The following is a 26,075-nucleotide window of genomic DNA, read 5'->3' on the forward strand; positions in this document are numbered from 1 at the left end:
TCCCATTCCTCAGATGACATGTCCATCCTGGGCCTCCTGCAGTGCCACAACGATGCCATATTTCCCTTGGGAACCCTGCAGCCCAATGGCATCAATGTGGACTTCACAAGTTCAAAATTTCCCCTTCCCCTACCGCACCCCAAAACCAGCCCAGCTTGTCCCCGCCTCCCTAACCTTCCTTCCTCCCACCTATCCCCTCCTCCCACCTCAAGCCCCACCCCCATATTCTACCTACTAGCCTCATTCCGTCCCCTTGACCTGTCAGTCCCCCCTGGACTGACCTATCCCCTCCCTAATTCCCCACCTACACTCTCCTTTACTGGCTCCAACCCCACCTCTTTGACTTGTCTGTCTCCTTTCCACTTATCTCCCCTTTATTCATCTTCTAACTGCCTCCCCCCCTCTCCATATTTATTTCAGAACCTCCTTACCCTCCCCCATTTCTGAAGAATGGTCTAGGCCCGAAACGTCAACATTCCTGCTCCTCTGATGCTGCTTAGCTTACTGTGTTCATCCAGCTCTACACCTTGTTATCTCAGTTTCTCCAGCATCTGCAGTTCTTAATATCTCTCCACAACATCCACTGTCCTAGTTTTCCTTTTTATCCAATAGTAAAACAAAATATGAACAAAAGTCATGTGAACAAACATCATGTGCTGTTGTTTCAAATGTTTGAAGAATAACAGTTGGACCTCTCTTTTAGAGTTCTCTGCCAACAATGAACATTTCCCATAGTACTGAAATAGGGGGATTAAGATGATTTTTAGTTGGTGAGTAGGTTTCCTGCAATTTCTTTTAAGCTACATGACAAGCTCAGCAATTATCTCTAGGGAAGAAGAAAAAGATGGCATATAATACAAACTACTCCTTGTCTGCACTTTCCCCAGCTACATAAATGAACAAACTGTTCACTTGTCTTTCCTTGATTTACAAAGTTTTTTCAAAAGAAATACTGTTTCTCTATAAATCAAAATAAACAAGTAGCTCAGACACAAAAATTGACAATGGGAATGTGCTGGATACAATAATGACTTGGAATATTTTAGCAGCTTCATGTGACCGCTACAAACTACTCAAACTTTGGCCGAGATTTTTGCAGAGCCTTAGCCTTCATGGCTTTTCCAAAATGGTGATGGGAACTCAGATCCAGACATCTGATTCCCATTATCAATACATCTTACTTTTTCTGTGTGGGAAATTGGTTCTGGACATAATGTACAGACAGGATGAAACTTGAACTCTGCAGGGCTATTGAATGTCAATGCTGAATTCAAACAGATCCAGTTTTTGCTGGAGTGAGGGGCTTATTGCACAGTGTGTAACTTACTAATTTTTAAAAGGAAATGTACATAAAAGGTGGTGAAGGTCTTGGCAACTGCCAAGTTATCTAAAAGTCCTGACCTTTAAGTTTTGTAAAAAAAAACTGCTTGTTATCTCCAAATTGACAAAAAAAAGTCTGAATACAATTTCTGTTGTTTGTACAACATTGTTACAGATTGACTGCTTCTAAAATCTGTCATCACCACAGGGGGAAGTAAGTAAACAGTTTCACTGGCTTCTTCAGGAGATTATTGAAGGACTATCTTTCTCTGATGGAGGGTTATAAATATAGTGAGGTTCCACCGTTTGCTTCTTTCACGATTTACAAATTTGCTTACGTACACAAAGCGTTAGGCATACAATTTTGCTCATGTTCAATTTTGCTTTTGTCCAATGTTCACTTATTCTCAGTTTTCATGTTTTAAAAAATGCAGAAAACTTGCAGGAATTGACAAAATAATGTAAAGGCACCTAAAAATAACCTACGATGTAGACTTATTAAAACTGTATTTCTTGGAGTTAAAAGTGCACAGTGCACTTGTGCAGTCTACATAAATGAATCGGAAGCAAGTGTGCTATTCAGCCTTTCAAGCTTGTTCCACCATTCAATAAGGTCATGGCTGATCTGATTGCAATTTCTATTTCACATTCCTCCCTGTTATCCTACCCTGATAACTTTTCAAACCCTTAATAGGAATCCATCTACCTCAGCCTTAAAAATATGCATGGGTTCTGCTTCCACTACCTTTTCAAGAGGAGAATTCCAAAGACTACTGGACCATCTTTTCAAGGGCAATTTGGAATGGAGAATAAATGCTGATCTAAGCAGCAATGGTCACATCCAATAAATGAATTAAAAACAGTAAACTCTACAGAAAAATTAGTGGAATTGAAGAAATCTAATGCATATAAAGAGAAGAGCTAAAGGTGGCTCAATTAACATTCTAGATATCTGACTCATGAGAGCGGCTGAAGAATTGATAAAAAACAGAGCTTGTCAGAAACATAGAAAGCAGAGTATTTTGTAGTGATTGACACTGCTATTACTTCTGACCAATAACTTTACAAAAATTGAAAAGCAAAAGGCTCAGAAGTGAAAAATAATATTGCCTTTAACTAATACCATGTCAACATCAGTCATGTCACCCTCTTCCTCCAACTTCAAGTCAACCTCCACCAACTTCACTGCCAAACCTATCACATTCTGCTGGAAAACCTGTAGGGATAGATGTGACAAAAATTATTTACTTTTCATTTCACTATACCATTTTTCTCAAAACCTGTTCCTGTTTATTAAAAATATTCCTGTTATTTTGTTTTATCTTCTGTATTTGCTATCAAATTTTTGAACAGATTATAATCTATCTAATTGACTCCTGCTCTAAAAAATGTTTGCTATTTGCAAAGTTTTCAAAGAACATAACCCTCTGAATGGTATGATTTAACTGTACAAATGTTTGATTAATAACGAATTAAGTACTTGAAGGAATTTAAATGTATTGAAAGGGCTTTTGTCAAGTCGATTTTTCTACATTTGTAATGAAGTTTCCAATAGATACTAGAATATTACTTTGTTTCATAACTGTATGGCTCCCGAGGTATGCCCAAGGTTGATACTAAGTAAGCTGGCATGGAGAGTATAAATGCAAAGGGAGAGGGTAAGGGGCATTGGTTGGAAGTAAGATGGCATAGCCTATAAAGGGGCATTTGGATGGATGAAAGATAATAGTTTGGCATAGATTGTACAAGGGACAATGGGTATATAAGGTGGGAAGTGAGAAGACACGGGGTGGGGGGGGCTTGAGGGGTGAAGATTAGAGATTCCAACATTGAACATAATAACTCAATGTCCCAGGAAACCAAGAAAGGCCCTAAAATTAGCACACCTCAGCACTCAGCAGCCTCCATTCCCACCTGCGAGCCATTTTCACTATCAATTGCAGCACATCAACTTTTCAGAAATAAGTTCCAGCATTCGGAGCACTTTCTTACCATTACTGGCAAACTAGAAAATTTCCTGACTTAGAACACATTCCTTGAGAGTGAAAACCTAGGCCTTTGGTTTTCATGGTTAATGATGTCATCTACAAATATTTAATCTGAATTCAGTTTTCTTACCAACATCCAGCTATGACTTATACAAGAGCCTCAAACAATGGTATACATCATTAGATTAAAATGTTATAGGGCCACTCAGATCTTGACCTCATAACAGTCTTAGTTCAAACACAGCAAAAGAGGTAACACAAGAGCGGCTGCCCCTTACATCAAGTTGCGTTTGACCAACTACCATCAAGGAACCCAAGCAAATCTGGAGTCAATGGGAATCAGGGGATGATATCTCCATTGGTTAGAATCACACCTAGCGCAAAGGAAAACAGTTGTAGTAGTTGAAAGTTTGGTATCTCAGGTCCGGTACATCTCTGCAGATGTTCGTCAGAGTACTGTCCAAGGCCTAATCATCTTCAGCTGCTTCGTGAATGACCGCTCGTCCATCATAAGGTCAGAGATGGGGAAGATCACCAATGAGTGCACAACATTCAGAATCACTTGTGACTCCTCTGACACTGAAGCACTCCATGTCCAAACATAGCAAGGCCTGGACAGTATCCAGGTTTGGGCTGACACGTAGTATTCATTCAATAAAAATACCCCTTTATAAATATCCTAAGGGTTATCATTCGCCAGAAACTGAAGTGAACTGGCGATGTAAATATAGTAGCTACAAAAGCAGGTCAGCGGCTAGAAACCCAGCAGTGTGTAACTTATCTCCTAATTTTCCAAAGCCTGACCACTATCGAAAAGATGTAAGTCAGAAGTGCGATGGAATACTTCTCTGTTGCCTGGATGGGCTCAGTTCCAACAACAGTCAAAAAGCTTGACACCATCCAAGATAAAGCAGGCCCCTTGACTGGTATCACATCTACAAACATCCACACCCGTCAGCCACTGACATTCAGAAACAGCAGCATGTACCATTTACAAGATGCACATCAGAAATTCACCAAAAGTCCTTTGGGAGCACCTTCCAAACTCATGATCACTATCATCTAGAAAGACAAAGGTTCCAGATACATGTGAACACCACCAGCTACAAATACCCCTTCAAGTCTCTCACCATCCTGACTTGAAAATATATCACCACTGCTTCAGTGTGGCTGGATCAAAATTCTGGGACACCATCCCTCTTGGCATTGTGGGTATACCAATGCAAAATTTACAAGTCTAAAAACATCTAAGAAAAAAGCTTCCATTTTCCTGGGATATCTGCAGAGAACATATGGTTCAGTCACCACTCATAATAATGAGACATACCAGACACTTGACATAATGCACAACATTAAAACTAGATTCCAGCTCTGTCAATAATTCAACAGAGGTAAAAACAGGATGACCTGTTTCCTGGCTTCAAATCATTTCTAAAGCAGGAAAATCAATTGGAATACAAACAAGATATATTAATTGTGAACATCAATCAACACAACTACAATAATAAAGAAGCTGATTAGGCTCCAAGAAGAGAAGTTGTGGGTATGAAAGCAAAGCCGGCTAAAGTGAATTGACAAACTGGGTTAAAGAATAGGTCAATAAAATTGCAGTGGCAGACATTGAAGGAATTTTTCAGAATGCACAGAATAGATACATTCCAACCAGTAAGAAAAGTTCCAAAGTTGACTACAGGATGTTAAAGATTGAAGCAAACTTAGAGAAAAGAATTATAATTGTCCAAAGACAGATGGCACATTGGGATATTAGACAGAATATTAAAAACACAAACAATGACTCAAAAATTAATGAGTGAAATATTAGAGTATGTGAGAAAGATGGCGAGATGTGCAAACACAGATAGCAAGAGTTTCTTTTTTTATATATAAAATAACCAAGGTGGGTAATGATCCTATAGAAAGTGGCCCTAGAGACCTGGTACTGGAAAATAAGGAGATGCAGATGAATTAATCAGGATAAAACACAAATAATAGGAGTTGAGGGGAAAAACACAGAAACAGGTTTCTGTATCATCAGTCTAAAGTCACAGGATTCACAATCCTGAATTCCTCGATGATACCTTGATGTTATGTGCACAATGAAGATGAGTCTTTAATTTATTGGTCATTTGGTTGGACCTGGGGTCTTTCAGGTTGTCTATAGGTTTTAGGATTATTTATTTCAGCATTTCTGGGTGTATTTCTTTTTATGCTCTTTGGATAAAATATTGGGATTGTAACTTTGCAAAAAAAAAGGGGGAAAGAGAAAAGATTAGTGCAGCTAGTTTCTGGAAGTCTTCTTGCTTCTCTCTATTCACTAACCTCACAGAGCCTCTGTTAAATTACAACTCAACAAGTCAGGCATTCATTGCTTGTTCCGTTCTTTTGAATGCATGATAAATGATGCACTTTACTCAATATCCTCATAAAATAAAATTATGATTAAGGTTAGAGTTACATGATTCTGTTAGTTTCGCCTGTTTATCCAAGCTGAAAACAATTCCATCTATCTTCTCTCCATTTTAAAGCAGTGTCCATTTTTCTCATTTTCAGTCCATAGCCCAAGCATTAGATAAAATGTTGACAAAGAATTAAATGTAATCAAATTGCTTCCACAGACTAGTTGAGTTGAATTTCCCACAGTTGTGTTATAATTTCAGCATAGCTTTTAAGCAAAAGCTTTAACTGCAAACACTAGGTAAGATAAGCAGTTACTGAAGACTACAATTGTGAATATATTAAAATTAGAAATCGATGATGTTTTTAACTTGTCATGGCCACCAATTTCAACGTCTTCAAAATAAATTGAGCCCAAGCAGTCAACATGGTCAATAAAAACAAAAAATGCTGAAAATACTCAACAGGTTTGTCAGCATTTGTGGGAAGAGAAGTTGAGTAAAGTTTTAGGTCTATGACTTGTCATCAGGTATGCTCATCACAACATCAACCTTAAAGGAATGTGGAATAAAGAGCAAATTAACTGATTTCAAAACAATTACCATTTTTGTAACTGGAAATTGACAGAATGAAAGCAGAAGCTATGTACTAAGTAGATTCAATTTGCAGATTCTGATCTGTTTTCATTGTCATGGATGAGGTACTAAACACTTACTAACGAAGCAAATTTTACATGATCAACCAGCATTTATTTTGTTACTGGCAACTAAGATCCTACCGGCAACTAACCGGGAGCCTAATCCTCCCTCAACTGACCCCTTCTCCCGCCTCCAGCACAAGCCCTCCTCCTGGACACCACCCCCACCAGGCCTCCTACCCTCCCTCGACCTCTTCATCTTCAACTGCCGTCGAGATATTAACCGCCTCAACCTCGCCACCCCTCTCACCCAGTCCAACCTCTCCCCTGCAAAACAGGCAACCCTCTGCTCCGTCCGCTCCAATCCCAACCTCACCATCAAATCCACAAACAAGGGAGGCGCAGTTGTAGTATGGTGCACTGACCTTTACATTGCTGAGGCCAGGAGCCAACTTTCCGACACCTCCTCCTACCGCCCCCTTGATCATGACCCCACCCCCGAGCACCAAACCATCATGTCCCGAACCATCCATGACCTCATCAACTCAGGTGACCTCTCACCCACAGCCTCCAACCTCACTGTTCCCCAACCCCGCACAGCCCGCTTCTATCTCCTTTCCAAAATCCATAAACCCGCCTGCCCTGGTCGATCCATTGTCTCCTCTTGATCCTGACCCACTGAACTCATCTCCACCTATCTGGACTCTATTTTCTGCCCCTTGGTCAAGGAACTCCCTGTCTACCTCCATGACACCATCCCCCTTTTCTGATGAAGAGTCTAGGCCCGAAACATCAACTTTTGTGCTCCTAAGATGCTGCTTGGCCTGCTGTGTTCATCCAGCCCCACACTTTGTTATCTAAGATCCATGATGTGCCTATTGTTGCTGTTCACTTTACTGTGAAAAGGGAAATGAGGAACAGGCAATCTAAATACCATTGAATCTAAGGTTTTTAAAGATTTAGCAAAGATTTGTAGCTCGGATTGTGGGTGAGGTTGTTGATTTGCTTGCCGAGCTGGCTTGTTTTCGTTCAGACGTTTCATCACCATGCTAGGTAGCATCATCAGTGAGGCCTCCAGTAGAGTGATGTTGCTCTACTCCGCTTGGAATTTACATCAGCAGGTGCCTACTCAGTAGACAATGACAAGAGGTCACAGTACACCCTAACACACTTGCCACACTGCCCTACATCAAGAACATATCAAGACTGACAACAAGACTCCTAAGACCACTAGGAATCATGGTATTGCACCAGCCCATAGCCACTATATGACAAACACTCACAAGGATTAAAGACACCATTCCCACAACATGCACAACCAACATAATTTACAAAATGCCATGCAACAACTGTCACAAACATTACATTGGACAGGAAGGAAATTAACCAACAGAATACAAGAACATCAGCTAGCCGCAAAATGACACAACAAACTTTCTTTAATATCAGTACATTCGAACAATGAAGGCCATCAGTTTAACTGGGACAATGTAACTACAGTAGCCCAAGCCAAACATAGACATGCAGGGGAATTCCTAGAGGCATAGTTCTCAACCCATAATGCAATCAATAAGCATACAAAATTGGACCCCATATACAAACCCATACAGAACAAAACCGGAAATGACACTTACTCATCATAACGGACCGTTCTGTATAAATTCCAAGTAGAGTAGAACAACCACTGCCATTGGAGGTCTCACTGATGATGTTACCTAGCACGGTGATGAAACGTCTGAACGAAAACAAGCCAGCATGGCAAGCAAGTCAACAACCTCAATCTAAGGTTTTATTATTTGCCATGCCATTTCAGAAGGCTAGCTCTGGTTACCGAAGAGAATATTCAGCTAACCCTAATTTTTCATATGTTCTTATTATTCAAGAAAGCATTGCTGAATGAAGTATAAAAAAAGACTAGTTATATACTTCCAGATAAATAATTTTTTTTTAAATGTTGAAATCAATCGAGTAGAAAAGGTAAAACTTCATATTAACTACCAGTATTTAGGCAAACATTTTACAACTTCAAATATTCTATAATTTCCGACGTGGAACAAGGGCTCAAAGTCACCTTGAAGCTCACTTAAAGCATGGAATATCTGAAAAACGCAGTTTAATCCTGGTATTCATCTGTCAACAAATTCCACTGAAAATATTTAAAATACACTCAAGCTAAACCACACCTGAAACATTAATCTCTCATAACTTTCAGAAACTGCTTTTGAGGGTTAGCAGATCAATGCAGGAAAGTGGATATGAAGAATGTTGGATCAGCTATTAAATGGCAGAGCAGACTTGATGGGCTGATTGGCTTACTTCTGCCCCTGCACTCATGGTCTTATCTCCATAACCATTGGCCATAAGATATAGGAACAGGAGTAGGCCAGTGCCCCCCCCCACCCCCCACCAAGTCTGTTCCATCATTCAATAGCTGATCCAACATTTTTCATATATACTTTCCTGCATTTTCCCCATTACCCTTGATTCCTAAATGATCAATAATCTCTGTGCTCGGCCTTAATGTACACTTGATTGTCACACTGATTAAATAACTAATTATCACATCTTTGAAAATACTTAACAAACCAACCTCAATGGCCCTCTGCAATTAAGAATTCCACAGATCAAGGAATTTTGTCCATCCATTGCACCTTCTTAATTAAGGAACAGCTTATGGAGCCTGCAAATCCCTGTTACATCCTTCATGCCAACCAATAAGCATGCTTGTCGATATTGCATAAATTGACATGCACTTTCCAAGTTTTGTTTCTTGCATGGCAGGCCTCATGAGTACAAGACAAAAAGCTTCAGCTCTGTGATAAATTACATTTGTCATCATTGTACCAAACTTACATTTCCTCTTACGAGGATTTAGTATTTTATTGCTGCAAAATGAAGCCATCACAAAAATTGCAACGGACAGTGGATGAGATGCTTCAGTTTTAGATTGAAACGAACAATCGATAACAATTTGACTTGACTGAAGTCCGATCTTTGGTCAGCTGCAGTTTGAAACAAAGAAATGCCCTTCTCTCAGTTTCCATATCCTTTCAGTTCCTTTTGCATGAGGTTATGCTCATCTAAAATAAGTTCACTAAAATATCAATGAGACACTGTTCATTCACAAACTAAATATTGTCTCTCTCAATTCTTTCTCATGAGAAGCTCCACACCTCCATCTACCTCCCTCAGAGAATCTAATTAAGATTGGCATTCAGTCTAACAAGGAGACCATGCACGTGAAACAGAAAAGGATTTCTTTCACAGCTGGTATCTGCTTCCTTGCAATACCCATCAGTAATGGAACCAAAAAAGGAGACAATATCCTCTCACAGTGCTGTGACTAATTCTGTCATGGCTCCCCACTACAAAGTACATAATATTCAAAAGTTGCAAACAACAATCTGTATAAATATAAAATTGGAATACAGGGGTCCCTCGACATTGAGGTTATGTACAAGGAAAGTACAACTTATGTCCAAACAACTCATGTTGAGAAATTTGTCTCCATAAGAATAATGTAAATACAGTGGGACTGTAAACGCGCTAAAGTCACCAATGCAACTGACATCGGAGCAATCTCTCCAGTAAGAAACAATGGAATGAGGTAGGGATAAAGACTGTAACCTAATGAAATGTTGTGTTTCATACCTAGCAACTAAAATACATACAATATATACATGATACGGTACAACACAAGGTATAAATACACCCTGTAAAACATTTTCCTTGTTCTACAGTAGAAGACTTGTTACTCATTATTGAAGGATTGCCATGATAATTTCTGATAAAGTTCATGTTGATTGTGATGTGAAGTCACTATGAACACCATGAGAGAACACAGTGTGACTCAGAAGCATCAGACAGGATGCTAGGAACAGATGCTAAGATGGTAGCGCAGATGTGAATTATGAGTTGTACGTTTTCTATATTAAATTGAACTGAGTCAAAAACAATGCAACAACATGATTGCAGGGAAATTTTACATTCAGTTCCTCATAAAGTCAGTGGGGTGAGTGCAAAATAATGTATATTGCAATAAGTGTGTCATGGACACCCCAGTGTGTCATGAACTTCTGTGAAATCCTGTCTTGTTACAGTTTCATTATTCCAATCAGCAAATGAACAGCCCTGAATATTTCTAACTTTTTAAACTAGTTACTGAAGATACATTTAGAGACATGGAAAATTGCTACATGTGCCAGAGAAAATCCTGGACGGAAAGGTGCCAAAGTTCTTATTCTCACTTGTGGGGCTAGTTTTCCACTAAAGTTACTGGACCATGTTCATGTAGGGGTAAGAGAGAGTCGCATCACTTACGGGCTGATACAGCTTGACTATCTTGTTTTAGTTTAATTTTAAAACAGTATTAGAAGGACCTCTAGTGGTGGAGAAACAAGTATAGAAATAACAGAGATAATGGGAACTGCAGATGCTGGAGATTCCAAGATAATAAAATGTGAGGCTGGATGAACACAGCAGGCCAAGCAGCATCTCAGGAGCACAAAAGCTGACGTTTCGGGCCTAGACCCTTCATCAGAGAGGGGGATGGGGGGAGGGAACTGGAATAAATAGGGAGAGAGGGGGAGGCGGACCGAAGATGGAGAGTAAAGAAGATAGGTGGAGAGGGTGTAGGTGGGGAGGTAGGGAGGGGATAGGTCAGTCCAGGGAAGACGGACAGGTCAAGGAGGTGGGATGAGGTTAGTAGGTAGCTGGGGGTGCGGCTTGGGGTGGGAGGAAGGGATGGGTGAGAGGAAGAACCGGTTAGGGAGGTTGGACTGGTTTTGGGATGCAGTGGGTGGGGGGGAAGAGCTGGGCTGGTTGTGTGGTGCAGTGGGGGGAGGGGATGAACTGGGCTGGTTTGGGGATGCAGTGGGGGAAGGGGAGATTTTGAAACTGGTGAAGTCCACATTGATACCATATGGCTGCAGGGTTCCCAGGCGGAATATGAGTTGCTGTTCCTGCAACCTTCGGGTGGCATCATTGTGGCAGTGCAGGAGGCCCATGATGGACATGTCATCAAGAGAATGGGAGGGGGAGTGGAAATGGTTTGCGACTGGGAGGTGCAGTTGTTTGTTACGAACTGAGCGGAGGTGTTCTGCAAAGCGGTCCCCAAGCCTCCGCTTGGTTTCCCCAATGTAGAGGAAGCCGCACCGGGTACAGTGGATGCAGTATACCACATTGGCAGATGTGCAGGTGAACCTCTGCTTAATGTGGAATGTCATCTTGGGGCCTGGGATGGGGGTGAGGGAGGAGGTGTGGGGACAAGTGTAGCATTTCCTGCGGTTGCAGGGGAAGGTGCCGGGTATGGTGGGGTTGGAGGGCAGTGTGGAGCGAACAAGGGAGTCACGGAGAGAGTGGTCTCTCCGGAAAGCAGACAGGGGAGGGGATGGAAAAATGTCTTGGGTGGTGGGGTCGGATTGTAAATGGCGGAAGTGTCGGAGGATAATGCGTTGTATCCGGAGGTTGGTAGGGTGGTGTGTGAGAACGAGGGGGATCCTCTTGGGGCGGTTGTGGCGGGGGCGGGGTGTGAGGGATGTGTCGCGGGAGATGCGGGAGACGCGGTCAAGGGCGTTCTCAATCACCGTGGGGGGAAAGTTGCGGTCCTTAAAGAACTTGGAAATCTGGGATGTGCGGGAGTGGAATGTCTTATCGTGGGAGCAGATGCGGCGGAGGCGGAGGAATTGGGAATAGGGGATGGAATTTTTGCAGGAGGGTGGGTGGGAGGAGGTGTATTCTAGGTAGCTGTGGGAGTCGGTGGGCTTGAAATGGACATCAGTTACAAGCTGGTTGCCTGAGATGGAGACTGAGAGGTCCAGGAAGGTGAGGGATGTGCTGGAGATGGCCCAGGTGAACTGAAGGTTGGGGTGGAAGGTGTTGGTGAAGTGGATGAACTGTTCGAGCTCCTCTGGGGAGCAAGAGGCGGCGCCGATACAGTCATCAATGTACCGGAGGAAGAGGTGGGGTTTGGGGCCTGTGTAGGTGCGGAAGATGGACTGTTCCACGTAACCTACAAAGAGGCAGGCATAGCTGGGGCCCATGCGGGTGCCCATGGCCACCCCCTTAGTCTGTAGGAAGTGGGAGGAGTCAAAAGAGAAGTTGTTGAGTGTGAGGACGAGTTCCGCTAGGCGGATGAATCAGAGATAATGGGAACTGCAGATGCTGGAGATTCCAAGATAATAAAATGTGAGGCTGGATGAACACAGCAGGCCAAGCAGCATCTCAGGAGCACAAAAGCTGACGTTTCGGGCCTAGACCCTTCATCAGAGAGGGGGATGGGGGGAGGGAACTGGAATAAATAGGGAGAGAGGGGGAGGCGGACCGAAGATGGAGAGTAAAGAAGATAGGTGGAGAGGGTGTAGGTGGGGAGGTAGGGAGGGGATAGGTCAGTCCAGGGAAGACAGACAGGTCAAGGAGGTGGGATGAGGTTAGTAGGTAGCTGGGGGTGCGGCTTGGGTTGGGAGGAAGGGATGGGTGATCAGAGATAATGGGAACTGCAGATGCTGGAGATTCCAAGATAATAAAATGTGAGGCTGGATGAACACAGCAGGCCAAGCAGCATCTCAGGAGCACAAAAGCTGACGTTTCGGGCCTAGACCCTTCATCAGAGAGGGGGATGGGGGGAGGGAACTGGAATAAATAGGGAGAGAGGGGGAGGCGGACCGAAGATGGAGAGTAAAGAAGATAGGTGGAGAGGGTGTAGGTGGGGAGGTAGGGAGGGGATAGGTCAGTCCAGGGAAGACGGACAGGTCAAGGAGGTGGGATGAGGTTAGTAGGTAGCTGGGGGTGCGGCTTGGGGTGGGAGGAAGGGATGGGTGAGAGGAAGAACCGGTTAGGGAGGTTGGACTGGTTTTGGGATGCAGTGGGTGGGGGGGAAGAGCTGGGCTGGTTGTGTGGTGCAGTGGGGGGAGGGGATGAACTGGGCTGGTTTGGGGATGCAGTGGGGGAAGGGGAGATTTTGAAACTGGTGAAGTCCACATTGATACCATATGGCTGCAGGGTTCCCAGGCGGAATATGAGTTGCTGTTCCTGCAACCTTCGGGTGGCATCATTGTGGCAGTGCAGGAGGCCCATGATGGACATGTCATCAAGAGAATGGGAGGGGGAGTGGAAATGGTTTGCGACTGGGAGGTGCAGTTGTTTGTTACGAACTGAGCGGAGGTGTTCTGCAAAGCGGTCCCCAAGCCTCCGCTTGGTTTCCCCAATGTAGAGGAAGCCGCACCGGGTACAGTGGATGCAGTATACCACATTGGCAGATGTGCAGGTGAACCTCTGCTTAATGTGGAATGTCATCTTGGGGCCTGGGATGGGGGTGAGGGAGGAGGTGTGGGGACAAGTGTAGCATTTCCTGCGGTTGCAGGGGAAGGTGCCGGGTATGGTGGGGTTGGAGGGCAGTGTGGAGCGAACAAGGGAGTCACGGAGAGAGTGGTCTCTCCGGAAAGCAGACAGGGGAGGGGATGGAAAAATGTCTTGGGTGGTGGGGTCGGATTGTAAATGGCGGAAGTGTCGGAGGATAATGCGTTGTATCCGGAGGTTGGTAGGGTGGTGTGTGAGAACGAGGGGGATCCTCTTGGGCCGGTTGTGGCGGGGGCGGGGTGTGAGGGATGTGTCGCGGGAGATGCGGGAGACGCGGTCAAGGGCGTTCTCAATCACCGTGGGGGGAAAGTTGCGGTCCTTAAAGAACTTGGACATCTGGGATGTGCGGGAGTGGAATGTCTTATCGTGGGAGCAGATGCGGCGGAGGCGGAGGAATTGGGAATAGGGGATGGAATTTTTGCAGGAGGGTGGGTGGGAGGAGGTGTATTCTAGGTAGCTGTGGGAGTCGGTGGGCTTGAAATGGACATCAGTTACAAGCTGGTTGCCTGAGATGGAGACTGAGAGGTCCAGGAAGGTGAGGGATGTGCTGGAGATGGCCCAGGTGAACTGAAGGTTGGGGTGGAAGGTGTTGGTGAAGTGGATGAACTGTTCGAGCTCCTCTGGGGAGCAAGAGGCGGCGCCGATACAGTCATCAATGTACCGGAGGAAGAGGTGGGGTTTGGGGCCTGTGTAGGTGCGGAAGATGGACTGTTCCACGTAACCTACAAAGAGGCAGGCATAGCTGGGGCCCATGCGGGTGCCCATGGCCACCCCCTTAGTCTGTAGGAAGTGGGAGGAGTCAAAAGAGAAGTTGTTGAGTGTGAGGACGAGTTCCGCTAGGCGGATGAATCAGAGATAATGGGAACTGCAGATGCTGGAGATTCCAAGATAATAAAATGTGAGGCTGGATGAACACAGCAGGCCAAGCAGCATCTCAGGAGCACAAAAGCTGACGTTTCGGGCCTAGACCCTTCATCAGAGAGGGGGATGGGGGGAGGGAACTGGAATAAATAGGGAGAGAGGGGGAGGCGGACCGAAGATGGAGAGTAAAGAAGATAGGTGGAGAGGGTGTAGGTGGGGAGGTAGGGAGGGGATAGGTCAGTCCAGGGAAGACAGACAGGTCAAGGAGGTGGGATGAGGTTAGTAGGTAGCTGGGGGTGCGGCTTGGGTTGGGAGGAAGGGATGGGTGATCAGAGATAATGGGAACTGCAGATGCTGGAGATTCCAAGATAATAAAATGTGAGGCTGGATGAACACAGCAGGCCAAGCAGCATCTCAGGAGCACAAAAGCTGACGTTTCGGGCCTAGACCCTTCATCAGAGAGGGGGATGGGGGGAGGGAACTGGAATAAATAGGGAGAGAGGGGGAGGCGGACCGAAGATGGAGAGTAAAGAGAGTAAAGAAATAACACATTGGGCATATAATGAAAATTCAGAGCTGAAAGTAAACGTACCATGTTGGAGGTCAGCACAACAGAGGTATTTTGATGAACTCACAGTTGCCACAACCACCTGACACTTGAGTATGTCCTCTTTCCTTGGCAGCAGGAATGCAGACTGGTTCCGAGCAAGTAGACAATAGCGCTGTACTGCAGGATGCACAGCTTTCACGTATTTGGTTTTGTGATAGATTCTAGAAGAGAAGGTTTGAGTTTTAATCAGAAGACAAATATATAATAATTAGCAAAAAAATCAGAGGGGGGTTGAAGAGAAGTTTTATTTGCCTGGAAGTTTTTTTGTGATTGAAACAAACCAGTAGCAGGTGCAATCATAATTTTCAAAAACTAGAATTGGATGAATGCTTGAAAAGATTAAGGAAAATTGGTTGTGTAAGGTGAACGAAAGACTAGGACAAATTGGTTAGCTTTTTTAAAGAGTCAGTGGAAGAACAATAGGCTGAATATCTTCTGTGCAAGATTCTATGATATAGCTCAAATATTTTTGAATTAAATAATTGAATTAGCCACAAACTAAGGAAAATCTGATCACAAAAATATATCTGATTCAAGGTCACACAAATAATGCATGGAATCCATTTTCTCCCTCACAAAAAGGGCACAATTCTGTGCTTAAATGTAAGTATTCCCTTCCATGTTCCCTACACAATGGCTCAAATACCAAGTAAATAGATTGACACACTGAAAATTCAGAAGGCTCATGGGAGTACAAGAAATTGATTTAAATTGACAATTCCTGTGAGAGAATCAGTTACAATAGTTTTTGTTTCATCATTTCATGTCATGTTCTCTCAGTGCCCCTAAATGGAGTTGCTTGATAGGCCATTTCAGAGGGCAGGTAAGAATCAACCACATTATTGCAGGACTGGAGGCCAGAGCAAGTAAGACTTAGATTTTTTTTTCCTAAAGGACATTAGCAAACCAGTTTTTTTATGACAATTGATGATGAGCTCATGATCAACACAACTGAAGGCAGATTTTTAATTCCAGATTTTATTAATTAATTGAATTTAAATTCCACCAACTGTTGTGGTGGCACTCGACACAGTGCTTCAAAAGTATCAGCTTAGACCTCTGTTTTACTGGTCCAGTGACATTACAGCTATGCTGTGGTATCCTTCCTGTTATCGCTCTCGTTGTCGTACCTCCAGAGGAACAACACAGATTACTAATTCCAAGTGAACACACTACAGATCTGTTAACTTTTGGGCAGGAATGGTTACATATATAAATCAACCCTTATGAGGGTCATAAACTAACACTATGCTGCTTATGTTTAAGTGGACAGCATCCTCACCTGAGAAGAGTAAGATTACTGGCATCATTTTCAAGCATAGGAACGAGGTAGTCCTTTATGAAACTGTCTGCTGCAGTATCAGAATGAGTACAGAACAGGATCCTGAGACTGGAGGAAACAGAATGGGAATCCATTGTAAAAAATGAAATGTGGTGCATTGTACCTTAAAATCCATGATGATAAACTTTGAGTTCATCTATGTCTCTCTCTCTCTCTCTCTTCTCTCTCTCCTGTACCTGCAATGCCACACAGTGAAGCATCTGAAATATCAGGAACACTCATGGCCATAAAGCTTTAACTCCAATAGTTCAGTCAGTAAATGTGTCATATGATGTGGTCCTGAGCTATACAGATCAGATAGACACAATAATTTTTGGTCTCCTTTCAATAAGCCAATCCCAGTTGGAATGCTAGCGTGGTCACAATTAACTTCAACAGATCATGGACAGAAAGGAATCACATTGACATCCTTGAATCCCACTCAGCTTTACAACAAATCAATCCCTTCCAGAACATCTGTACTTCTAATACGACAAATCATCAGCTGTCAACTCCTGCAAAATTAAATAGCTAACCAATACTACATCTGCAATCTCACAGATTTGAAGCAGATACTTGGGATGATATTCAATAAACAGCTATTTATCACACACCAGAAAAAGTCACCATCTGGATTGGGCAAACAGAATACACTAGGGGAAAAAGACTGTATTACAAAGGGAAAGAGTAAATTTAAATTACGTCCGTTATCTAGTCATCAAGAAGATTGGCTCAGTTCTAAAATACTTTAGCTTGTGCCTGATTGTGCACCCATGCACCAAAGTCTGGAGAATATCTTTTTGGTTTATTTTTGGCCCATCCATCAGTTTCACTCTACCTTTTGTCAGGGTCTTTCACCAATTGTTTGATTACATTTGCCAAAGTGAATGTTTTCCCAGTGCTACATGGCCCAGTCAGAAGGATCGGTGGTAGACTGAACAATATGGGAGCTGCAATAACACCAACTGCTTTCCTCTGTTTGTAGTTTAGACTTGGGTCCAGCTGCTTCTCCCAGTCCCTAAAGGACAAAAATGAAAATCATTATTTTGAAAATTGTACATTTATGTCATATCTACAGCTAGAAAAAATTAATAGGATATGAAATAAAGAAAAATATTGAATCTGAAAGAAAATATCTAAGCAGCAATTCCCGTATTCAGTAACATGCCAACATTTTCGACACATTTCAGCAATAATGTGCATTTATATAACGTCTTAAATATTCTTCGCAAGTGTTTCAGAACAAAAAAAGTCTCTTCTCAAGGTTTCTACACACTCCCAGTTCAGCAATAATTGTAAAACCAGTCTATATCTGAAAAATGCAACATGAGTACTGTAAAATTCTCCTCCACCTGTCCAATAAGCAGAAGATCAGAAGTAAAATTTAACTGAAGTTGTAAAACTATCACAGGCCATAAACAAGATGTTTGTACTTTACCACAAGGAGAAAAGATTTAGCACCTAACTTTCGACAATTTTGAAAGTGAAAAAAAAGATTTTAAAAATCACAACCAGCAGAGATTACAGGCCAAAGTGGGTATAGTTATTGTGACTTGAGAACAGGAATAGGAAAGCACCTATGAATGAGATTTTACTTCTCCAAAAGACTAAAATGAAAAAAAATTAATTCAGTTCTCACCTGTAAAGAAGTATAATTGCAAGGCTCTCCACAAACTAACACAACTATGACTAACAGACTGATATGGAACAATTTCTTTTCTGTTTATTAGTTCATTCCCTGAGCCAAAGTTCAGTCCTTCCAGCATTTTCTGAGAATCTTATAATCCGCGTCACTGGTTTTTAAAATGGTCTTGAAAATTGCTGATTCAAGACCCATTATAATTTTGATTTCCTCAGATTTGTTTCTCCTCCTCATATCGTAGCACATTTCAAACCATTGAGTAGAAAATGTTAATGAGTTATTTGGAAAACCACTACATTTGGCAGCCACTGGGGAGAAAAAAATAGTTCCATACCTATCTGGCAAATCAAGAGTTAGAAGAGAAGAAACATCTGGGGATACAAGGCTGCAGTCTTTCAGATTATCCAAAGCTAGGTGCATCTCACAGAGAGACAAGCGGTTCAACTGAAACTGAAGCTCCACCTGTTGAACAAATCAAGAGACTACTAAGCAATTTAAATGCATCGAAGAATCAGAATAGATTCTGATAAAGTTCATACGACCAATACATAAGATCTTTACTTAGTATATGAAAAGTCCATAAAAAGCAAAATGAAGGGAGAAATACTCTTCAGTATTAGTTTTTGTGAACAACTAAGTTGGACACTACTACAGTGACCCACCACGGTACCATTCTGAACTCTTGTCAGTTCACATTTTCCATGACTGCTGCGGTTGTACATCAACAATTGTGACTACATCAGGAAGAGAAAAGTGAATTGTTTGTTTATTTGTAAATGGGGCATTCAGTCGTTATATATTTCATGTTTCCTAGATGACTACAGTTGTTCCATTTTTGCATTGAGCACCCATATCCTCAGAGTAAATATGTCTTCCTTCAATTGTTTATGACCTTGATGAGACCTGGAATATTGTGTTTAATTTTGGTCCCCTTACCTGAAATGAGCGTGTCCTTGTTGTAGAGAGAGCACAACAGTAGTTCACAAGGTGAATTCTTGGGATACTGGGATTGCCCTGAGAGAATTGACTGATGAGATTAAACCTATATTCTATAAGAGTTTAATAGAATGAGAGGTATTGGAACTCTCAAAATTCTTGGAAAGGGTAGGCATTATGCAGAAAGGATGTTTCTCCTGGCTGAAGGTGGGGTGGGAAATAGGGAAGCATCCAGAATCAGGGGAAATAGTATCAGAATAAAAGGCAACCAATTTAGGACTGAAAGGAGAAACAATTTCTGGCAGGGGTGAATCTTTGGAATACCCTACACCAAGGGCTGTGGCAGCATAATCATTTCGCACATTCATGACAAAGACTGATAGGTTTCTACATAGGGCGACACAGTGTCTCAGTGGTTAGCACTGTTGCTTCACAGTGCCAGGGACCCGGGTTTGATTCCAGCATCAGATGAATGCCTGTGTGGAGTTTGTACATTCTCCCCATGTCTGCAAGGATTTCCTTTGGCTGCTCCAGTTTCCACTCACAGTCTAAAGATGGGCAGGTTCAGTGGAGTGGCCACGTTAAATTTTCCATAGTGTCAAGGGATACGCAGGCTAGGTGGAATAGCCGAGGCGATTACAAGTTACAAGCATATGCTAGGGGAATGGGTCTGAGTGGGATGCTCTTAAAAGGGTCTGTGTGGACTCAATGGACTGAATAGCCTGCTTCCACACTGTATGATATTCTATCATTAATATCATTCTATGATATTTGGGTAAATGGACAAAATGCAAGAAAACAGTATCCATCTATTCCTGTGCTCTTACTCCTATCTGCAATTTATGTTTTGATGCTGCTTAAAGCTAACTTTGTACTTCATAAAAGGTTAGAGCCAAGGATCTTCTGCATTGGATCTTCCATGAAGTGTTGGCTTCTTATAAGATGAAATCAGCCTTCAAGCTACATCAGGATTGAAGTCATACATTGCAGATTAGTTTGTATGTCAATAAGGGCTTGAAAGACTTCTCTTAGCGTTGAGGGACAATTTTCAGGTAGATTGGAGAAATGAATTATCCCCAATTAGCTGTACCTGGCAGAAGATTGTGATGAATGGATATCAAAGTGACAGGAACCATCATGGGAAGCCAAGTGTTAGGTTGGATTTCCACTTTACTATTCCATTAAATGTCAACAACTTGATATGGCTATTTCTGGACTACAGTGATGTACAATACTCAAAGCATGATGGTCATCAAAAATATAGTCTACACTGTTGTTGGAACAAAATGCTGTACTGAAACATAATACTTAACAGTGTAAAAACTAATTTTCAATCTGACTGACTCAAAGCAGCAATACTTAGACCTTTTTTTTCTGTCAATTAATCAGTGACTGGCATCAGCCCACCAATTTGGTATCAAGTAACACAGCACTCAATGTGGGTCATACTACCAAAACCTTAGGTTTTTGATTATTTGTGGAATACAGCAAATACTAAAGAAAAGCTAAAGAAAAAAACAGAATGCTGAGAACACTACAAATTTTCCTCCAAACAGTAATACAGTCAGCCAAACTGCTTAATTACTGGTGATCCATTATGAAAGGGGAGATAAAATTACATGTAAAAGATACCTTTTTACCTCAAATTATGTTACTCCCACGATATTATGTAAATATCACACAGAATATACTTTAAGGTGTGACTTCAGAACTTAACTCCAAAATATTCAAGGGAAAAACTTTACAATTAAATTGTGCTGGCTACAGGTTATGACTAGGCTCCCTCAGTACATTCCAGTTATATTAATTTCTTAATTTCTCCTTCAGCTAATAAATCTGTTTCTCCAAGTCCTTGTACTAAGATTTGGAACAAAATATGAAGCGGGCGGAGGGGGGGAATGTCAAGAACTTTTGTTTGCACAGTGAGAGGTAATGCCCTGAAACTTGCTGCCAGGATGGACTCACGTGCCTTTATGATTTTACAACACTATCGCAGTTACATAAATATTAGACCATTCAAATTTAAATGAAATGCTAGGATGTAAAAATTGCAAAACAGTAACCAGTACTAAACGGAATTCAATAATGAAAGATGCACATGGGAAATTCTTCATTATTTGCTTATTTCTTTTAAAAATGTGACATGCATGCCATATGATCAATGCAGCTAATGGTAAAATTGAAAGAATTCTACTGCCATTCATAAATGTAGTGTTTTATGTAACCGATCATCATGGAGCAGCAATCAACAAATTAAATAAACCAGTTTTTGAAACAAAATTATGGAAAAATATCAAAGGGAAGGAGTGCTCAGGAGAGGTTATAAAGTTTCCAGAACAAGTAATAGGACAGAGAGTATGGAAAGGGTCATATTTAACTTCAGGTAGAAAATAAACGGGCAACCATAAGAAGTGGAGCAATCACCACAGGGCTGATGGTGTTGTACTTGAACACACACAGTATACAAAACAAGGTAATTGAGCTTGTAGTGCAGATTGAAATTGGTGGGTACGACGTTGTGGGCATAACAGAGACGTGGCTGCAAGGGATCAGGTCTAGGAACTAAATATCCAAGGATATGTGCCCAATCAAACAGACAGGCAGATTTCCAGAGAATCCAGGGTTGCCTTATTAATAAGAAATTAAATTACATTGATAGCAAGAAGCAATATAGGTTCGGAATGTGTAGAATCTGTGTGCGTAGAGGTGAGGAACCACAAAATAAAAAGACCCTGACAGGATTTAGGCCCCCTCCACCTAGCCGAACTCATCCTCACCCTCAACATGCTGCTTGGAGATGCTGCTTGGCCTGCTGTGTTCATCCAGCTCCACACTTTGTTATCTCACCCTCAACAACTTCTCTTTCGATTCCTCCCACTTCCTACAGACAAAGGGGTAGATCTCAAGAAAATGAATTTATGGAATGTCTATGAGATGATTTCTTGGTGCAACTTGTGTTAAAGCCCACTATGGAATAGGCAATTCTGGATTTGGTGATGTGAAATGAGGCACACTTGAGTAGGGAGGTTAGGGTGAAAGAACCCCCTAGGGGGCAGTGACCATAATATGGTAGAATTCATCCTGTAGTCTGGAAGGGAGAAGCTTGAATCAGACGTAAAAGTATTACAATTGAGTAAAAGTAACTACAAAGACATGATGAAAGAGCTGGCCAGAGTTGTTTGGAAGGGGACCCTTCCAAAGGGATGGAAGATAGTAGAGCAACAGTGGCTGGAATTTCATGTTGGCAGGAAGGCACAGCAGGAATTCATGCAAACAAAGAAGATAAATACTAAGGGAAGGAAGAGACAATCGTGGCTGACAAAGGATATAATGGATAACATAAGAGCAAAAGAAAAAGCATGCAATATGGTGAGGATTAGTAGGAAGCTGAGGTTTGGGAATCCTTGAAAAACCAGCAGAGGACGACTAAAAAAAGCAATCGAATATTGAATTATGCCAGCAAGCTAGATAGTAATATAAAGGAGGCTACATTAGACTTTTAAACAGATAAAAATTAAGAGAAAGATAAGAATGGACATTGGACCACTGGAAAATAAGGCTAGAGAAGTATCATGGAGAACAAAGAAAGGACGGAGGAAATGAATAGGTACTTTGTGTCAGTCTTCACCGTGGAGGACACCAATAACATTACAGAACTTCAAAAGAGTCAGGGGACAGGGATGAGTGTAGTGGCCATCACTAAGGGGAAGGTTCTGGGAGGTTGTAAGGTCTGAAGGTGGATAAATCACTGAGACCAGATGAACTACATCCCAGGACGGGGTTTATTGTAGAGGGATTGGTGGTGATCTTTCAGGAATCACTCAAATGGGGGAGAGTTCCAAAGGATTTGAAAATGGTGAATGTAACACCTATGTTTAAGAAGGGAGGGAAGCAAAAGATGGAAAATTACAGGCCGGTTAGCCTAACCTTGGTCATTAATAAGATTTTAGAATCCATTAATATGGGAGATTGTACTGTATTTGAAAATGAATGTTAAATTAGGACTTGAGTCAGCATGGAACGGCATGCCTGATGATTCTGATAGTATTCTTTGAAGAGGGAATGAGGCAAATTAGTCAAAGGAGAGCCAGTGAACATGGTCTATTTGGATTTCTCGAAGGCCTTTGACAAGGTGTTGCTCAGGAGGCTGATAAACAAGAGAAGGGCCCATGGTGTTAGGGGCAAGGTACTAGCATGGATGGAGTCAGAAGTCCTAGTTCAGGATTTTTTTAAGGCTAACATTCAGATTCAGTTGACAGTTCGGAAGGCAAATGCAATGATACTATTAATTACTATATGAGAGCAGAGATGTATTGCTGAGGCTGTATAAGGTTCTGTCAGACTCTATTTGGAATATTGTGAGCAGTTTTGGGCCCTTTATCTAAGGAAGACTGGCCTTGGAGGGATTCCAAAGGAGGTTTATAGGAATGATTCTCAGGGTGAAGGATAAATCATATGAGGAGCAGTTGAGGATTCTGGGTCTGTACTCAATAGAGTTTAACAGGATGAGAGGGAATCTTATTGAAACTTACAGAATACTGAGAGGCCTGGACAGGTGGATGTGGAGAAGATGTTTTCACTAGTAGGAGAGACGAGGAGTCGAGGGCACAGTGTAAAGACACAATCTTTTGAATCTGAGATGAGGTGGAATTTCTTCAACCAGATGGTGGTGAGTCTGTAGAGGTGGTTACCACAGAAAGCTGTGAAAGCCAAGCCATTGAATGAATTTAAGACAGAGATAGATAGATTCTTGATTCGTAGGGGTTTAAAGTTACAGGAAGGAGGCAAGAAAATGGGGTTGAGAAACATATCAGCCATGATCGAATGGTGAAGCAGACACTAAGGGCCAAATGGTCTAACTCTGCTCCTAATATCTTCTAGTTTTATGGCCTAAGTCAGTCAAGTATAAGTCAATGGCTGTCTTTGATACTTTTCAGCCATGAAGTGGTGATCAGACCACATATTCAGTGAAGAAGTTCAACTTCAGTAACTGAAAGATTACTAATTAACAGATAACCGTGTCAGGCTGACAACCACCCTTGCTATGAGTTGCAGTGCAATTATTTTTAAAAACATGAAATATAAACATCATATAACTAATTTTACTGATGAATTCTGAAGAGAAGATTTTTCTAATATCATGCTGTGGCATTAATTGTGCATTTGCTGCTTGGTTCTGTTAAATGGGTCAAGAGAGAGGCAGGCATTACTTCAGAAATCTTAAGGTTTTCCCATCTACAGGCTGAATTTCTCAATTCAACTTTTGTGGGTCTGTCTTCAAAGCGATGATCCAAGGGAAATAGGAAAATATTTGGTAAAAGATAATGTCTGAAAGATGTAATAGCAAGAATTTGTATAAACTTGCCTCTATGTCTCTTTCTGGTCGAAGTTTCAGATCTTCACAACACTCTTTGGAGAGTCTCAGCAACATACACTCCCTGGACCGATCTTCCACAAGTGCTTCATACACTTTTTCTTTATTTCCCTGATTCACTCCGAGACCCTTCTTTTTGCTGAGTGGTATCAAAAGAACGCTAGTGACCTTTTCCATTACCAGTCTTCCTGCAGCAGTGTCTTTGGTTATCACAGTATCATTCAACAAAACACAAGCAAGTAGTTGACCATTCTGAACATGCCGAGCAGCACCATGATTGCCAGGAACCGCATAGGATGTCGTTATGTGCAAATTTGCTTTTACATTAAACCTAGTAGAAAGAGGAGAAATTTTAAGCCAATCAAGGAACAATTTTCTTTTTAAGTTCACCAACATATTATTTCCTGCATCATGTTTTCCCCAAAGGAATATACGAAATAACGGATGAATCTAATACACAGGGTAGAATTTTAACCATGAGATTTCAAGAGAGAGGTCACAGAAAATCTAAATGGCTTATCGTCATTTGAGATTTTTAAAAAGTCTTTATTCAAATAATTTTCATTTGTTTGCATTCTTTGCTAAAGATCACTTTGTTTCCCACCTTTCATGCAAACTTAGGAAAAGACAAAAATGTATTGGTAACATTACTAGACTAGCAATTCAGAAGCAATTGGGGTCACTAATTCAAATCTCACCACAGTAGTATTTAAATTTTATTTATAAGTCTAGTGACAGTAATGGTGACCATGAAAATATCATTGATTGTTATAAAAACATATCTGGTTCACCAATGTCATGTATGGAAGAAGTCTGTCATCCTTACATGTTCTGGCCTGCATGCAACTCCAGGCACACAACAATGTAGTTGACTCTTAACTGCTCTCTGAAGTAGCCTAGGAAATCTATTAGTTTAACAAAAATCTTCTCTAGCTTCCACCCTAAACATATTAAAACAGCCATTCCCTACAGACAAGCCCTACATGTACACAGGATCTGTTCGGATGAGGAGGAACAAGGCAGACACGTGAAGGTATTGAAGGACACCTTCATAGGAACAGGATACGATGCTCAACTCATCGATCACCAGTTCCAATGTGCCACAGTGAAAATCCAAAATGACCTCCTCAGAAGACAGACACGGTATACATCTGATAGGGTACCCTTCATCGTCCATTACTTCTCAGGAGGGGAGAAACTACGGTATGTTCTTTGCAGCCCTCAAAGAATTATTGATGATGATGAGCACCTTGCCAAGATCTTTTCCACTTCTCACATCCAAACAACTGCCAAACCTTAAATAGACCATTGAGCACAAAAGCTGACATTTCGGGCCTAGACCCTTCATCAGAGGCCCGAAACGTCAGCTTTTGTGCTCCTGAGATGCTGCTGGGCCTGCTGTGTTCATCCAGCCTCACATTTCATTATCTTGGATTCTCCAGCATCTGCAGTTCCCATTATCACTTAAATAGACCATTGTTTGCTGCAAACTACCCAGGCTTCAGGGCAATATCAACCACAACACTATACGACCTCTGCAAGACATGTCAGATCTTTGACATGGACACTACAATCACACCTGGGAACACCACTCACCACGTGCACAGCAGATACTCATGTGACTTGGCCAACGTTG

The 26,075-nt window shown here is 41.9% G+C and overlaps 1 protein-coding gene across 2 annotated transcripts in view; it reads right to left on the reverse strand.

Annotated features, from left to right (window-relative positions):
* The window catches only part of LOC125462423 (probable helicase with zinc finger domain), a 367,554-nt gene that overhangs the window by 283,329 nt on the left and 58,150 nt on the right, over positions 1–26,075 (reverse strand). For both annotated transcript variants that reach the window (XM_059653989.1, XM_059653987.1), the window contains exons 12-16: positions 24,431–24,770; positions 18,464–18,591; positions 17,326–17,505; positions 16,449–16,556; positions 15,149–15,327 (exon numbers count right to left, since the gene is read on the reverse strand). In XM_059653989.1, coding sequence (XP_059509972.1) covers positions 15,149–15,327; positions 16,449–16,556; positions 17,326–17,505; positions 18,464–18,591; positions 24,431–24,770 — 935 coding nt within the window. The remainder of the gene's footprint in view (positions 1–15,148; positions 15,328–16,448; positions 16,557–17,325; positions 17,506–18,463; positions 18,592–24,430; positions 24,771–26,075) is intronic.

This window comes from Stegostoma tigrinum, chromosome 23 (genome assembly GCF_030684315.1).
Source record: "Stegostoma tigrinum isolate sSteTig4 chromosome 23, sSteTig4.hap1, whole genome shotgun sequence".
Classification (NCBI taxonomy): Eukaryota; Metazoa; Chordata; class Chondrichthyes; order Orectolobiformes; family Stegostomatidae; genus Stegostoma; species Stegostoma tigrinum.